The sequence below is a fragment of the Sinocyclocheilus grahami genome, unplaced genomic scaffold (genome assembly GCF_001515645.1).
Source record: "Sinocyclocheilus grahami isolate Dianchi unplaced genomic scaffold, SAMN03320097.WGS_v1.1 scaffold173.1, whole genome shotgun sequence".
NCBI classification, from domain to species: Eukaryota; Metazoa; Chordata; class Actinopteri; order Cypriniformes; family Cyprinidae; genus Sinocyclocheilus; species Sinocyclocheilus grahami.
Window position 1 is genome coordinate 604,684 of NW_015505352.1, and position 17,443 is coordinate 622,126.

General features: G+C 36.3%; 1 protein-coding gene across 1 annotated transcript in view; it reads right to left on the reverse strand.

Moving 5' to 3' along the window:
• LOC107593576 (triple functional domain protein-like) overlaps positions 1-17,443 on the reverse strand; it is a 72,832-nt gene that overhangs the window by 23,328 nt on the left and 32,061 nt on the right. Inside the window, 9 exon segments of the mRNA XM_016283353.1 lie at positions 83-274; positions 1,890-2,009; positions 2,121-2,287; positions 3,894-4,089; positions 4,688-4,862; positions 9,714-9,883; positions 11,816-12,007; positions 15,638-15,760; positions 17,191-17,421. Of these exon segments, the coding sequence (XP_016138839.1) occupies positions 83-274; positions 1,890-2,009; positions 2,121-2,287; positions 3,894-4,089; positions 4,688-4,862; positions 9,714-9,883; positions 11,816-12,007; positions 15,638-15,760; positions 17,191-17,421 (1,566 nt within the window).

The window sequence follows — 17,443 nt, forward strand, 5'->3', positions numbered from 1 at the left end:
GTCAATGAATACTGTTCAATCTACACTTAAATGCACAGCTATGACGTGTCAACAACTTGACGTGTCAAACCCTTCTACAGACCTGTTCAGAGGTCTTATAGAAGGCCACAGATGCATTGACCAGTTTGAGCCGGTCTTCCATCTTCAGCATGAGCTGCTGCCAGTGGGAGGCCACGTTCTCAGCGCAGTCTCGGATCATGTCCATGTCGTAGTGATTAGCCTGCAGCAGGGCCTCTGCTTTCTGCTGGACCTGTAGGGCGCTTTGATGGGTTTTCTATTGAGAGGAAGAGAAAACGTGTCAGATAAGACACACAAAGACAAGGAATAAAACAGCAGGCCTGCATGGACAAAGATTAAAAAAAAGATAGAGGGGCATGAGTCAGATGGCTTAAGACAACAGACGGTAAGATACGACTGATAGTTCATTATTCGTCCACAAAGTGTGGTTTACAGATTCTATCTTGAAAAACTGAGCATCCCTCAGTATTCAGTACAGAAACAGCAAGAACTGGAGTCTGATGGTAGGAGGAAATGAGAAGGCTCCTTTGATAGGCAGTCTTTGTGCCTTCAGGTTCCCAATAGCGATACAGTGACAGCGGCTCTGATGTTATCCTGGTTCTTCATTAAAGGAGGGGAAGTGGAGAGCAAACAGACTGTCTAAGCAGGAGCACATAAGACAGAGGAAAGCTCAGGCCTTGGCAGGATCATCTATGAGCTACAGCTGCAGATAAATGGCCAACTAAAGCATCAATCAATATGTTCAGACATTATAAGGTTTCATATTGCTGTGTGCATGTGTTTGTTCAACGACATGTTTAGGTTCAAGTGGTTGATTTTTTATTTAACAAGATTTGAACTTATATATTAAGGTCATATTAAAACTTACACCATGCCTTCAGTTATTTTCAAATACCTTTTACTGCATATAAACGTATGGGGTCTCACCAAGGCTGCACTTATTTGATCAATAATACAGTAATTTAAGGTAATTTAATTATGTGATGGCAAAAGTGACTTTTCCAGTCTTCAGTGTCACACGATCATTCAGAAATCATTCTAATATGTTGATTTGATGCTCAAGAAACATTTCTTATTATTACCATTGTTATGCTGCTTAATATAGAAACCGTGATATATACTGTATATCTATTTCAGGATTCTTTGATAAATAAAAAGTTCAAAAGAACAGCTTTTATTTGAAATAGAATGCCTTTGTAATATTATAAAGGTTTTTACAGTCACTTGTGATCATTTTAATGTGCACTTGAGAACGGTAGAGTATAGATTTTAATTTACTATTATTACTTGTTCCAGAACAACAGTGTGAGTGAGCTTGAGAAATTTGCAATATGGGATTAAAAAACAAAGAAAAGGGATCACTTTAAATATCACAGAATCTCCTTATCATGTGTCATTTCCAATCAAGTCATGAATTGTCAAATTATTAAAAAATAAATGATTTAATTGTATTTAAGGCACATAAATTCTAGGTATGAAATGATCCTTAGCAAGACTAAGGAGACAGCGCTTTTATTTCAGAAATTTATAAAATATTATTTGCACCAAAGATTGTTGGTAGATAAATTGACATGTGGTGGAAATTATATTTTGTTGGTTTAGAAAAAAAGGCAAAAAGACTTCACTGTTGGTCATTATTAGTGGGCAAATTAAAAAGTAATTATAGAGTGAAAACTGAGTTTATGTTTGCAGCCCACAGGTAAAATTGCCCTTAGTTGAAAAAACATGTGCATATGTGGGGGCACGCTAGTGCTAATACATGTTGACAATAACTATGATTTGAGCTATTATAATTACAGTAATGAGTCTATTGTGAGAAAAAGGCAAGGAGATGTTGAAAAGATTTGAACCAAAATATGAGCAGCACTGACCTCGATAGCATGCTGGAACTGCTCATGCTCTCTCTGCAGCTGCTCAGCTTCTTGAAGTGAACTGGCCGTGATCAGACCTGCATTCAGCATTGACTCGCCATTACGGATCCAACCCAGAACCTGCAACAAGTGAAGAGATCAAAAAACACAAATCGTTATATATACCGTGAATAAAGTATATATTGAGCAGTATGTAGTAAGCTTCCTTTCTGAACATAGCCTGTGCATTACCTGTTTGACTTCAGCCTGTAGGTGGCGCAGTTGCACACACTGCTCCAGGTGTCTGCGATGCTGCTCTGCGGCCACGTCCAGCTCTTGTTGTTTCTCATGTAGAAACTCCAGGAGATCCTGTACACGGGTGGCCATGTCCACATCACGGTCACACAGCAACTCGACACCTGGAAAACATGAAGAAATGCCACATTCTCAGCTCTCATGTTATTCACTAACAACAATCATGAAACTGCTGGACTGCAAACTCTCGTTTTAGGACTGAAGTGCTACAGATGACGTCGTAACTGTCATTTCCTATGACCATGAGAGCAAGATTACAATCCAACATGTATATCTCCAGTCTGCCCTAGAGACCAGTCCAAACACCCACTCAGTCCTTATGTCTGTGCAGAGACCGAATTCAGTGAACAAGCTCAGTCGGAAATATAACCTAATACATATGCATACTGCCCCACAGCTCTGTGGCCAATGACCACTGGATGACCTATAGCATCATTTATGTGAGATGTCTCCTTTATGCCAGTCTGAGCTCAAAGATCTGAGCACTAGCTGAGGACAATGTTTTAAAGTAGGTGTGTACTGGTCTAAACTGTAGGACTGCTATATAAATATATATGTGACCCCTGGACAAAAAACAGTCATAAGTAGCACGGGTATATTTGTAGCAAAAGCCAACAATACATTGTATAGGTCAAAATTATCGATTTTTCTTTTATGCCAAAAATCTTTGGTATGTTAAGTAAAGATCATGTTCCATGAAGATATTGTAAATTTCCTACCATACATATATCAAAACTTAATTTTTGATTAGTATCAAATCAAAAAAAAAAAAAAAATCATAGTATTGCTAAGGACTTTTGACAACTTTAAAGGCGATTTTCTTAGATTTTTTTGCACCCTCAGATTCCAGATTTTCAAATAGTTGTATCTCGGCCAAATATTGTCCTAACAAACCATACATCAATGGATTGGGAAGTTTATTTATTCAGCTTCTAGATGATGTATAAATCTCAATTTAAAAAAATGTACCCTTATGACTGGTTTTGTGGTCCAGGGTCACATATTTATTATTTTGGTACATATTAGTTCAGTTTTCTCTATCTGTACCTTGATCAATAATTTCTCTATTTGTACCTCAACACGATGCTTTTATTTGGACTTCTCAATACTTATCTGCTTCATAGACTGAGAGTACGGTCAAAACAATGAACAAAAACAACACTGTTAATTGAGAATGTAAGTTGCTCACCAAAGCATATATCAGATGAAAATAAACAGTAAAATAAAGTAATATTGCAAAATACTATTACAAAATAAAAGAACAGTTTTTAATGTTAAAATTTTTCTAAATGTAATTTATTCATGTGATGATAAAGCTGTTTTGTTAGCAGTAATTACTCCAGTCTTCAGTGTCACATAATCCTTCAGAAATCATTCTAATATGCTGATTTGGTGCTCAAGTAACATTTCTTATTAATATCAATGTTAAAAACAGTTGTGCTGCTTAATATTTCGTGGGAAAACATGATTTTTTTTCAGGATTCTTTATTGAATATAAAGTTTAAAAGAACAGCATTTATATGAAATGAAAATGTTTTGTAACATTACAAATGTCACTTTCAATAAATGTTATCCATCCTTGCTGAATAAAAGTATTAATTTCATACCAAAAAAATAACTAATAAATAAAAATACTAACCCCCAAACTCAAAGTGAAAGTAGCTATAATGTATATATACTCAAAAGCCCATATTGGCACATTTGACTCACCAGACGCCTGCACCTCGTTGACGTACTGCAGCAGCTCCTGGCCCTGGTGGATGACGTGGAAGGCGAGGTTGTTCATGGTCAGGGCTTTATCAGCGTGGTGCTGCAGTCTCTGTTCGGCCAGCGTCAGGTCCTCTGTGTCGAAGTCATTCATCTGCTGTGACAGCTCCTCATTCCATGAGTCCAGATCTGAGATAATCTGAAAAATAAGACAACATATGAGCGCAGTCTGAGAGTCACAGATGCCATTAATAATGTGAGATCACCCCGGACAAGAAACAAAGTGCCCCGCCCTGACTTGCTCTTATGCGTTTAGGGCAATGTGTGTGTAACTTCCTCCATCACTTTATAAACTCTCTCTGAGTGAGTGTTTCTGTAAGCGTGCAAACTGGAGAAAGAGTAATTACTCTGTAATTGCAGATCATCCTTGAAGACTGGAGCTTATTAATTGCTAGTAAATCATATTAGACATCAGGGAGACGCAAACTGTGCGCTGATGGAATATTGCCCTAGTTTAAGGAACAGTCCACTCAAAATGAAGATTCTGTCAATATTTACTCTCATTTCCAAACCAGTAAGACGACGACTTCTGTGGAACAGAAAAGTACTGGCCGCTATTTCCCATACAATGAAAACGAATTTGAGTGGATTTGAGTATCCTCAAAAGAAAATCATATGGGTTTGGAATGACATGAGGGTGAGTAAATGATGACGGAATTGACATTTCTCAGTGAATTACTTCTTTAAAACACACTGTCCCCCCACAGACACTTGATCAAGTTATACAGTGAACTCACATCAATGGCATCCCTCTCAAAGATCCTGAGCTGAAGGAAAAGCTCCAGTTTGATCTTCCTCTCCTGGAAGAGCTCCTCCATCTGAGCCTGAGCCTCATCCAGCTGCTGCAGGACGGTCTCGATGTGGTTGATGGAGCTGTTGTGAGGGGTCTTATTGCTGGAGATGGCCGAGTCTCTGTAGGAAGATAGTGCAAGAGCCGTTACAACAAATGTAAAGTTGTTTGGTGTGTGCAAGAGATACAGGAAGAAACACATTTACTTCTTACAATAATGTCCTTTGGGAAAGTCAAAGCTGTAATAAATGTTAGGAATTTTCAAGTCAAAGTCTTATGGAATTTGAGCAATTTTTGCTTTTTTCTCTGTTTGTACTTTGTTTAAACGGGTACAATGCTTAGATTTGGATTTCCCGACTCATATCTCCTTTATGGATTGAGTGGGGTCAAAACAAGGAATCTTAGGAATCAGTAAGGATAAAAAATGACTCGAGTCATGAGTATTAATACTGATTCATGAATCTGTTTGACTGATCCTAGATTTTCATCTAGATTTTTAAATACTTCTGCAAATGTTCAATATTTAAGATGCTATTTTTAAACTCATCTGGTTCAGTATCTCCCAAAATTCATAGCTACCAATTCAGATAATATTTGTATATAAAAACATTTTAGATTAACAGAGAAAATTTGCTATGTGAACTTTTGTTTCACTGTGCAGCTCTGATCGAAAATGACTTACAGTTGTTTGAGGAAGATACACACGAATCTGTTTTGCTGATTCACTAAAATGAAGCTTTCAAATGGCAAATAGATTGTAAATTAAACAACTGCAAATGCTTATTTTTTTGTCACATCACTATTTTATCATCTGAAGTAATTTGATTCAACATCTTTTTCCCATCAAAATCTGCTTTTGATGTAAATACGCAACAAAATTCATAGCTATTAATTTAGATAATATCAGTTAATCAAAATAGTTTTATTTTAGACAGACAGAGAACATAAAGTGTCCGCAGATGCTATGCAGCACAACACTTCTGCATTGCTGGTGGAAAAGGGGCTAATGGAGTTTTAAAAAGCAAACGTTTGTTTCATTGTGCTCTAATCTCCATGGGATAGAAGTAAATGATCAGCAGAATACTGAACCTAAAACTTAACAAAAACCGACAAATATTAGGGCGAGAAAGAGGATGTGACTTCAGGCTTGAAATTTAAATGTAATAAAACAAAAAGCCAGCACTAATGAGATTAAAAATTAATTAAAAAATTGAAATTATATGGTCCTAAAAGCATTATCTGCGAATGGGAGAGAGGATTACAAGCCCATTGAAAAGATAATATGTAAAATATGCAACATTATCATCTTTTCATTAAAAAGGTTAATTATCAGGAACAGCTTTAGTAATAATTGTACAAGAGGGTGAGGGGCGGAAAATACGAGGAAGCAACAGTTTCAAATTAGTCTGTAAGGGATAGAAAAAAGACGGATGAGTCCTTTCATCCCGTCTCAAAGGATACAAGTGGGTTAAGTCTGATTAAACTTTATTATAAACAAATGGCGTAATAAAGTAAAATCACAGTTATCGAGGTAATAAAGGCCCTTGCTTTAATTGATGCTTCAATGCTGGATCGCTGTGGAAAGTCTGTTCCCATGGTGATGTGCTTTTATCATACTGCAAGGCTTGCGTGACTGAGTGGACTTCATACGGAATAACAGAATAATTAACACTTTCATCACCGATTCACAACCACAACACAAGCAGGGTTTTGAGATTAGATTAGACACAAATACTATGATGACAGTTTTACGTCTGAAATGTGAGTAACTGTGTGTGATGCTGAGATCCGGATATCTCTCGTGTGTGAGTTGGAGAGCTTGTGTGAGTGTGTAATGTCTCTGCGGTGTGGGCATTCTGTGTGTTGGTGTGTGCTGGGGACCTTTCTGTTTGTACCTCTGGGCTCTTGGGGTTTAAGTATTACCTCTGCATAATTAACTGGGCGGTTATGAAAGCAGGATTATGTAAGACACTAGAGGAAGAGAGAATAGCAGAGCGAGAGAGAGACAGTGCACATGGAGGGATAGCCATCCTCAAAATCACATGTGTAGAGAGAGCAATTTGCAAGCGGAGGAGGAGGAGAATTAAGCCACATGTCTTCATCTGCTTTCCTTTCAAAAAAAAAAAAAAAAACCTTTAAGAGAAATGCAGTGTGACTGTTAAACTGACAGGTCAAACTGCATTAGTAATTATACAAAAACAAGTTGAAAAGTTGAATATATAAAGTAAATGTTATAATATAATTTAATATATTAAACAAAACACAAACATAATATATAAAATTAATTGCAATTAGCCAGTTATCAACATTTACATGTTTATATTAAAACTTAAACATCATATTTTATATACATTCCTACATTATTTTCTATATAAAATTAAATGTATAATTCATATAAACTAGTATTACTACAAATTATATTACATACAATAATAAAAATACATAATACAATTAATAATTAATGAATGAATAAATAAATAATGAATATAAATTATATTTAAAATATATATTTAAAATGATAAATTAATAACTGGTGCATGTGGATCAACTAATGAAACTAAATCTAATTAAGTGATATGCTGATAAGTTGAATGAATTTCAATGAATCACACATACAAATATCTAAAACTAAATTGTTAATTTATCAGCATATGACTTAATTATATTTAATTTCTTAACGATTAATTGCACCAGTTATTATATGAAACTAAAATGTACTATTTCATATTATTTCATATATAACATAAAACTGAATATTTAATAACATTTATATTTTATTTAATATAATATATATAACAGAATGTATCTTTTGATGTAAAATTTTTCTTTTATTGTAGACGGTAATATCTTACCTCTTTTGTGTTTTGTGGTTAAACCACTCTTTTCTGGCTCACGCCAATCAAACTCCAATCATACTGCATATTCAAAACATTCAAATATGTTTCCTCAAAACTCTAAACCCATTATTATAAAATTACTATCATTACGTAATGAAAATAAGTCATCTGAGATGCATCAAACCATTCCTCAAGCCCTGAATATCTTGTTATTTTGCAGTATTGTGCAGCCCACTGCAGTAGTGCTGATAGTCAGGGATTCAGAGTTGTACTGATGAAATGTGGCAGAGCTGAACATGTGAGAGAGGCTGGAAGCAGAGCAGTGAGTTTGCCCTGAGGGGGCTGAGCGACTCCACTCCAAACAGCCTCTGGTGCTCTCTCCTTCTTCTGCTTAACTTTCTGTTGAAGCATCCAGCTTTACTGAATCTCAGCCTTCACGTTCCTCTGCTGCTGCAGCCCTTCCCACATGCAGATTATACATGTGACCGACCGCCAGCACTAGACTGGGCATCAAGTCTCAGCCAAATGATGGAACTTTACAGCTGTACAGTCACTCACCAAGTTACAGTAAAGTAAAGAGAGCACAGTATACCAAATGCAAAGTGGATGATGGCAGATGGGGCCAAATGAAAGCTTGAACCATCCAAAGGTTTGGTTAAGTGAGGATTACTAATGGTCTGCTCAAGTACAAACACAATGATGAATAGAATTTCAATTCCACTTGAGAATTCCATTAAAGGGGACATCAGATGAAAAATGTAATTTTTTTATGGTGTTTGAACAAATGTGTTGGCAGTGTGTACACACAACCACCCTATAATGATAAAAATCCAACCAGTGCTTTTTTAAAAATCTTAATAAAGCCGTTCACAGATTCTTGAGTGACGTCACACAGGCCCAGGCTGGTCCCACGACTGTAGACAGACACTGGCGTTTCAACATAGACCTGCCCTGAGTGAGCTGTCAACAGTCCGCCATTGTTTCGATGACGGAGCAGGAGTAGACAAGAATGTCTCCTAAGCGATTGAAGTGTTTTGCTGTTGAATGTAATTTACTTCCAACATCTGAGCGGCTGAAGACACAGTGGATTACTTTTGTTTTTAAAGGGATTGCGCCCCCTGATCTACCTAAATGTGTTTATGTTTGTGTGAATCATTCGTGATCCAGCTTCACCTACAGAAGAAGTGAGTATAGTTTTTTTTATGAATCTTTGCAAATCGCCTTTCCTAATAATGTGCTAGTTAACAAGTTCCGCGGCTAAAGTTTACAGTCTCATGAGAACAGCTCGTCACCCCACGGAAGAGAGGGGCAGGGTAAGCAAAGCTCATTAGCATTTAAAGGAACATGCACCGAAACAGGTCGCTGTGAACAGAGCTGTTTTAGACAAAGTAAAAGGGGTGTTGTTTTACACTACCACTGAGATTTTAACAAAAGTATGTTACAAACTTTTCATTAAGACCCTAAAGAATCATACCAACTTGTGGAAAATGGGCATCTGATGTCCCCTTTAACGATTCTTCTAGTACTTGAAGATAATTGGTGCTAAATATATACAATTATACTAAACCTATAAGAAATACTACTTTATGGTAATATTTTGTCATTTTTTTAAACTGAAGACAGCAAAAATATTTCCCAAATCTGTATCTTTAATATTGACAATTGAAGTCCTTTTGTGAATTAAGAATACATTGATTCATATTGATTAAGACATCATAAAATTGGCAATGTCTCAGAGAAGAATCACTTTGAACAATTCAATAAATGAGTTGTTAGACTGAAACAAACGTGCTCAGCATATATCTAAGCATCTTGGACTGATTCACTGAAAGTAATTAGTTCATAAGAGTTATTATTTGTTAGTAAGTAGCACTACACTGGTTCTGTTGTTTGTGAGGAACCCCTGAAGATAAGTCTGTGTATTGTCTGTGTATTATTTGGTGGAACCCAGTCTTTCACGCTAGGCTTCAGACTGCAAACCTAAAGCCCCCTAGTTGGCTCCTTGGTGTGTGTAAGATTTCAAAAGATGGCTTTCACACTAATGTAACAAACCACACTTCAATGGAATCAAACTTGAGGTCCACACCAAAACATTAAAGTATTTGTTGCAGGAGGAGGCATGAAAGGGAAGGACACCTGAGTTGTTGAATGAGATCTTCTCCCTCTTTGATGACATTTACAGTGAATTGCAGTGTGGTCTGTTGCTGCTGCCCGAAACGCTTGATCAGGTCCTGAACGGCCTCCACCGACTCGGCATACACATCGTCCAACAATTCCTTCTGCAACTCCTCCAGCCACGTCCACAGCTATGCACAAAAGACACATGCATTAATCACTTTTTACTTTGCTTAGAGAGCTCTATATTATTATTTCAATTGCCCATTAATTTAGCATATTTTGCACATTCATCTCATATTTAATTTAGTTTCTAATTTATATTGAGCATTAATGTATCTGGTTCTGGTGCAAATGTGTAAAACTACACGCTTTCATAACTGGGTTGAATGACCAACTAAAACTATTTTTTACTTGACATTCTCATGGTGCACACAAAAGAAAATAAATAAATAATAAGCATGCTAAATATCTACATCATTTTAAGGTACAAAAAAAAAAATCACAGTAGTTTAAAAAAAAACAAAAAACTCCACATTATGCATAAAACCCGGAACATTGCTCAGAGCAGGCGATCTGAGGCCTAAGGCGAACTGTTTTGAAGTTTATTGTTGACGGTGGTGAATTTGTTACAAAAGCAGTGCTTTGATGGTTGTTGGGGAGATGCTCTCCAGAGGTGCTTTAAAGACATTAATTTGAAGACAAAGAGTTTATTTTTCCTGAGAGGATTTTAACAAGCTGACAGTTTAACATATGCTGAAACTGTCCCGGGAGGTTGCATTTTTTGAATCAAAGCTTTTTTCGCACGACTGCAAAAGTTACTATTTTGTAAATTTAGATGAAACTGCTCAACCATCCCTAGTTCTTACCTCCTTAACATGGGTGTGGAAAGCCACTGACATGTCCAGCAAGACTTTTCGCTGCTCCACACGCCTTACAAAGTCCTGGATCCGGTCCTCCAGCTGATGGGCGGCCTGATAGATCTCCTCCGGGTCACACTCACCTGTCTGGGCCAACTGCTCCGCAGCTTCAAGCAGCTTATCAGCATTTGTGTATGTATTCTGATAAAGAAGAGACATGTATGGACTATGATTATGATGCTCATGCCAACTGGAAAGAATATTTTGCTTCAATGCATTTTGACACTGACTAGTCCAGTAGTTCTGTCACTAGTCAACATGACTGTGTAGAACAAATAACATCGTTTACATAAAGTAAAAAATAACCCATGGACTAGTCTACTAGCAGTGAACAGTTATAACTAGTGGTCGACCGATATATCGGCCTTGGCATTTTTCATATATCGGCATTAGACGATAAGTTTTTCTCCCTGGCCGATGTATTCTGAGAACGGCAGCGCCAGAGCACACAGTGCTCGCATTCTCCCTCTTCATTGTTTGTTATTGTCGTTTAACAGTTTTGCCTAATACAGATAGAAGTCTGTCTAATAATCAGATAGAACTGTTGAACAAATGAATTAAAAGGTATACAAAAAGTATTATAATGATTGCTTTTAAATTATATTAATTTAGCATATTTTGCACATTCATCTCATATTTAATTTAGTTTCTAATTTATATTGAGCATTAATGTATCTGGTTCTGGTGCAAATGTGTAAAACTACACGCTTTCATAACTGGGTTGAATGACCAACTAAAACTATTTTTTACTTGACATTCTCATGGTGCACACAAAAGAAAATAAATAAATAATAAGCATGCTAAATATCTACATCATTTTAAGGTACAAAAAAAAAAAATCACAGTAGTTTAAAAAAAAAAAAACTCCACATTATGCATAAAACCAGGAACATTGCTCAGAGCAGGCGATCTGAGGCCTAAGGCGAACTGTTTTGAAGTTTATTGTTGACGGTGGTGAATTTGTTACAAAAGCAGTGCTTTGATGGTTGTTGGGGAGATGCTCTCCAGAGGTGCTTTAAAGACATTAATTTGAAGACAAAGAGTTTATTTTTCCTGAGAGGATTTTAACAAGCTGACAGTTTAACATATGCTGAAACTGTCCCGGGAGGTTGCATTTTTTGAATCAAAGCTTTTTTCGCACGACTGCAAAAGTTACTATTTTGTAAATTTAGATGAAACTGCTCAACCATCCCTAGTTCTTACCTCCTTAACATGGGTGTGGAAAGCCACTGACATGTCCAGCAAGACTTTTCGCTGCTCCACACGCCTTACAAAGTCCTGGATCCGGTCCTCCAGCTGATGGGCGGCCTGATAGATCTCCTCCGGGTCACACTCACCTGTCTGGGCCAACTGCTCCGCAGCTTCAAGCAGCTTATCAGCATTTGTGTATGTATTCTGATAAAGAAGAGACATGTATGGACTATGATTATGATGCTCATGCCAACTGGAAAGAATATTTTGCTTCAATGCATTTTGACACTGACTAGTCCAGTAGTTCTGTCACTAGTCAACATGACTGTGTAGAACAAATAAAATCGTTTACATAAAGTAAAAAATAACCCATGGACTAGTCTACTAGCAGTGAACAGTTATAACTAGTGGTCGACCGATATATCGGCCTTGGCATTTTTCATATATCGGCATTAGACGATAAGTTTTTCTCCCTGGCCGATGTATTCTGAGAACGGCAGCGCCAGAGCACACAGTGCTCGCATTCTCCCTCTTCATTGTTTGTTATTGTCGTTTAACAGTTTTGCCTAATACAGATAGAAGTCTGTCTAATAATCAGATAGAACTGTTGAACAAATGAATTAAAAGGTATACAAAAAGTATTATAATGATTGCTTTTAAATTATTAGTAACAGAAAGGCAGATATAATACTTTCTCGTTTGCCGTCAGCATTCAGCAAATACGCATATCATTTAAACAAACCTTTAAATGACTAATGAACATTTAATTTCACAAACCTTGCAGACTTAGTCGAATCCAGCTGTGAGATCGTGTGAAGTGTGCATTTGTATATTGCCTGATCGCGTGTGCTCTGCGTGACAGTCGATCCGTGCGAATTGAATCCGGACAGGAGGAGAGGTCAGCTTCACTGGAGACGTGCGATCAACTTTAAACTCGTTATTTCAAACTATGCTGATTTATGCATTTGCGCACTGTCATACTCATGTCATTTTTACGGCATGCTACATGTAAAATGAGTGTTACCTTGGCTTTAGTTGAAAAAATATGATTCCCAATGCACACAAACTTCCCAGATTACCGCGTGCCCTGTTGGTTACAGTGTTTATTTTCTTTTTGTTTATATATTTTAAAATATTTATTTATTTGTGAAAAATACTGTAATATGAACATTTAATTTCACAAACCTTGCAGACTTAGTCGAATCCAGCTGTGAGATCGTGTGAAGTGTGCATTTGTATATTGCCTGATCGCGTGTGCTCTGCGTGACAGTCGATCCATGCGAATTGAATCCGGACAGGAGGAGAGGTCAGCTTCACTGGAGACGTGCGATCAACTTTAAACTCGTTATTTCAAACTATGCGTCATACTCATGTCATTTTTACGGCATGCTACATGTAAAATGAGTGTTACCTTGGCTTTAGTTGAAAAAATATGATTCCCAATGCACACAAACTTCCCAGATTACCGCGTGCCCTGTTGGTTACAGTGTTTATTTTCTTTTTGTTTATATATTTTAAAATATTTATTTATTTGTAAAAAAATACTGTAATAGAATTATAGAATCAGGAAGTTGTCATCTAAAGTATATTTATTTTACACATTTATTTTTTATATTATTCATTTTCAAATTATTTTAAGGTTCTCAAACATTAATTAAAATAAATAAAATTATAATTAAAATAAAAAATATACTTATATACAGTATATCGGCTTTATATCAGCCATTCTGCTCTCTAAGATATCGGCATCGGCTGTCAAAAAACCAAAATCGGTCGACCACTAGTAGGCTTGCCGTGTTAAGCCGCAACACGAGTTACGTCACTTGCCCACCGCGTCACCGACCCCCACCGTCGTTTTGATTTTTTTGTAGTAATAAAAATAATTTAGTTCAGTAAAAGAACAGACACTACAATTAAAAACTGAACGCGGCTGCTCAATGCAGCGTGCCGAACGACAGTCGCATCACAGATCAGATTTCATTTCTCCAGTGAGGAGAGCGAGTCGAGCTGACTGACAAGAGTGAGGTGAGACAGACAAGACGATGGCGGATGATTTAGTTTCGAAACGAAATGCAAAAGCACCTGTTTGGCAATATTTTGGATTTTGAAAAGCCTGTTGACTTTTGCCGTTTATCTAAGGTGATTTTGGAAGTTTTTTTAAAACATTCGTTTCTTATTTAATTGGTTCCACATTGTTTGCTGATTTTTACTTTATTTAAACTTTGTGTCATTTATTTATTTTATTTCACATTTGTTTTGCTAATAAATGCTCTACGTTTCTTATTTATTTGGTTATATATTATACATGTTTAGTTATTTCCAGTTTTGTATACCTATTAAACTTTATGTAAGTTATTTGTTATTTTATATTAGGCATAGCCTGCCCTATAGCATAGAGTATTTTTATTAGTTTTGTTAATAAAAGTTCTATGTTTTATATATAGGCTAAAGTGAGTTTGTAGTTTGTTGTTGCATTCAAGCAATTGACGCCGAACTGCTGCTAATTCAAAAGTGAAAGTAAAATGCGCACACCACTTTTACAAGCTATTTAAAAGCGAAGGAAAGCGAGGAAAAGAGGGAACGCCCCGGCAGTGATACCGGTGTTGTCACACGTCGATTAACCGGTGGGAAAATTTCCTCACCGTCACAACCCTAACCACTAGTTATAACTAATTTCATGTTAAATGGATTACATAAAGGGATAGTTCACCCAAAAATTTACATTTTGTCATCATCTACTCACCCTCATGTCGTTCCTCAAACCTGTATGAGTTTCTTTCTTCTGTTGAACATAAAAGAAGATATTTTGAAGAATAATGGTAATCAAACAGTTGATGGTCCCCATTGATTTCTATAGTATTTCTTTCCTTACTATGGAAGTCAATGGGGGACCAACAACTGTTTGGCTCTTCAAAACTCCTCAAAATATCTTGTTTTGTGTTCAACATAAGAAAGAAACTTATACAGGTTTGGAATGACATGAGGGTGAGTAAATGACAATTTTAATTTTTGGGTGAACCATCCCTTTCAGATTCTGATCAGATTCCAAAAATTAAGTAATTTTAATTAATTATATTACATTTTAAAATGCTTACAGTAATATTACAATTATGTTTTATGGATTACATGATAACAAATTATTCATACATTATTTTGACCTAAAATATTAACTTGAATCCCTTTGAGAATTTAAGTTAATATTTCAATCATTTATTTTCACAGTTCTCTGACGTTGGTTAATGGTCACATTTACATGCAGGTACACAAACAAAATCTTTATACTTTGTGTTCGAATATTGTTTTTATATTGAAAGGACTCTTTTTTTTATGATGCACTCTTATAATTTAATTTACCTATTTTCAATAATTCACAAAACCCTGCAGTTCCTTCACAAACCCCAAAAACCATGATGTTTAATGCACTATGATTAATTGCACTCTACTCTCTCAAAGGATAGAATATACGGTATTTTCCTTCTCTTTGTATTTTTGTAATCAATAAAATATCCCTATTCAAAACTGTGATAAACGAGTTTTGAAAAAGTAATCTAAGAGTAATCAAGAAAGTAGTCAGAATGCCATACCTAAAATGAGTAATCTAATAGATTACATTCCTAACTACAATTTTCATCATGTAATTTGTAATCAATAACATGCTATAATTTGTAAGTAATCTACCCAGCACTGTTAAAAATGGATAGTTGGGAAAGACCTTGCGTGTTATATTATGTTTAGTGACTCCTTATTAGCTGTACTTTTGACTTAATTGGAAGAATACAGAGAAGCCCGATCAAATAAATCTTGAAGGGAAGGGGAGATTTTAGAGTGGCGAACCTGAGCAACTTCCTCAAAGTCTTCATGGCGTTTCTGCAGGGCTCGAGCGCGATGTAGAGATTTCCCCACTCCTGTGTGTTTGCTGAGAAACGCCTCACCGTGGTTCTCAATCCAGTCAAGAACCTGCTCACACACACAATGCACACAAGAGGAAAAAAATGAAATTAATATGTGAGACAGCAGCAGAGCTATCCAGTCCTTCTCTAGGTGAGAATGTGTCCTGTCAGATAATGGGAGTCAAAACAAGGTACCACGACAGGTGATGCTGCAGGGTCCAAGACAGAAAAAATTATGTATAAAGGTGTCGTTCACAGTGTAACTCTCCCTCTCTGCAGTTCATCGCATCCCCAGCACCTGAATAGTGGTTTCCATGGCAACACTTTCCCTCAGCCACAGAATTAGCCATTTTGCATTCTCTCGGTCAAACAGCTCGCTGCAGAAAACCACAATCTCTGCACCAACAAACTGGCCCTGAACCTCTGAAGACAATGTACAATAGAGAGATGCCTAGTATAACGCTATGGCAGCGGCTTATCCTTGACTTTAAATTATGCGTGACTATTTCTGTTTGTGTGTAAACAAATATAACCCCAGAGAAGTTAAGCCAAGATGTTGCGGTGGTGTTTTCTCTCCTATATTAAAGAGGCAGTGGTAACAATAATTACATGCTAAACTAAAGCCTGCCCAGAAGTATGAATGTGGAAATCTCCAAAACAGAAAACAAAAAAATGTCCGCACTTTTCAGTACACTGAGGGTTATAAAAAGTACTGGTACTTTAGTACCAATTCGACACTGAAATAAAAACTATACCAGTCTTCCTTTATTATCGGTAGTTTAAAAAAAAAAAAGCAAGTGTTTACAAAGGACACAAATTGTCAAATTATGTGTCATATTACATCATTAATATTAATCAAACAGAAGATTTATAAGACAGAAAATATTAATATTTTGTATTTTTAAATCAATGTTATTTAATTGTTTTATTTCATTATATTAGTCAAGAATTTATTTTTTATTTAAACATTTTTATATTATTTTATATTGAAAATTGTTTTTTTTTTTTAATTCAAATTCATTAAATAATGGAACATGGAAAATTTTTATTTTTTAATTCGAAAGCTATATGCAATTGTATTTCATTTATTTAAAAAAAAATCACTTTGCATGTATAACCAAAATTATAATAAAAATACTTTGACAATTTTTTTTTTTTTTTTTGTGTTTCAAAATTAGGATCGAAAATCAGGAGATCTCACTGATACCGACTACTAAAATTTTATGTTAGGGACAACAAAAATTACAACAGTTACTTTGGTAACACGGCTCAGTTGCCTATGGAGTCCTTTCAGCTATTCATGCAGACTCTACTTCCTTTCTTTTGTATCTCCCTCTCACATCCTTCCATCCCATTGTATCATCTTGATGCTTTTTAAATCGTCCCTCAAGGGTATTATGAAATGCCACATGTAGTTCTCAGTACCACACTTCGACCCACGTGGATCTAGTGGGGTATTTTCAGGTGAATGAATATGTGTGTGTGTGTGTGTTTTACCTGCTGAACGTCTTGCTGGAATACACACAGCTGCAGACGTTGGTGCAGCCGGACCTTACGGTGCTGCCAGATGTTCTCCAGCTGCCTCTGGTGATGCAGAACCTCATGGATGATGTCCAAAACATGGTGCACCGCTTTGGAGTAATTGGCAGAAGCCGTCAGCGAATCAGTGCTGCCAGGGGTCAAGGGGCGCTGAAGTTTGTCCAATAAGGCTTTTCCATCTTGGCTCACCTGGGAAAGAGCGGGACAATGA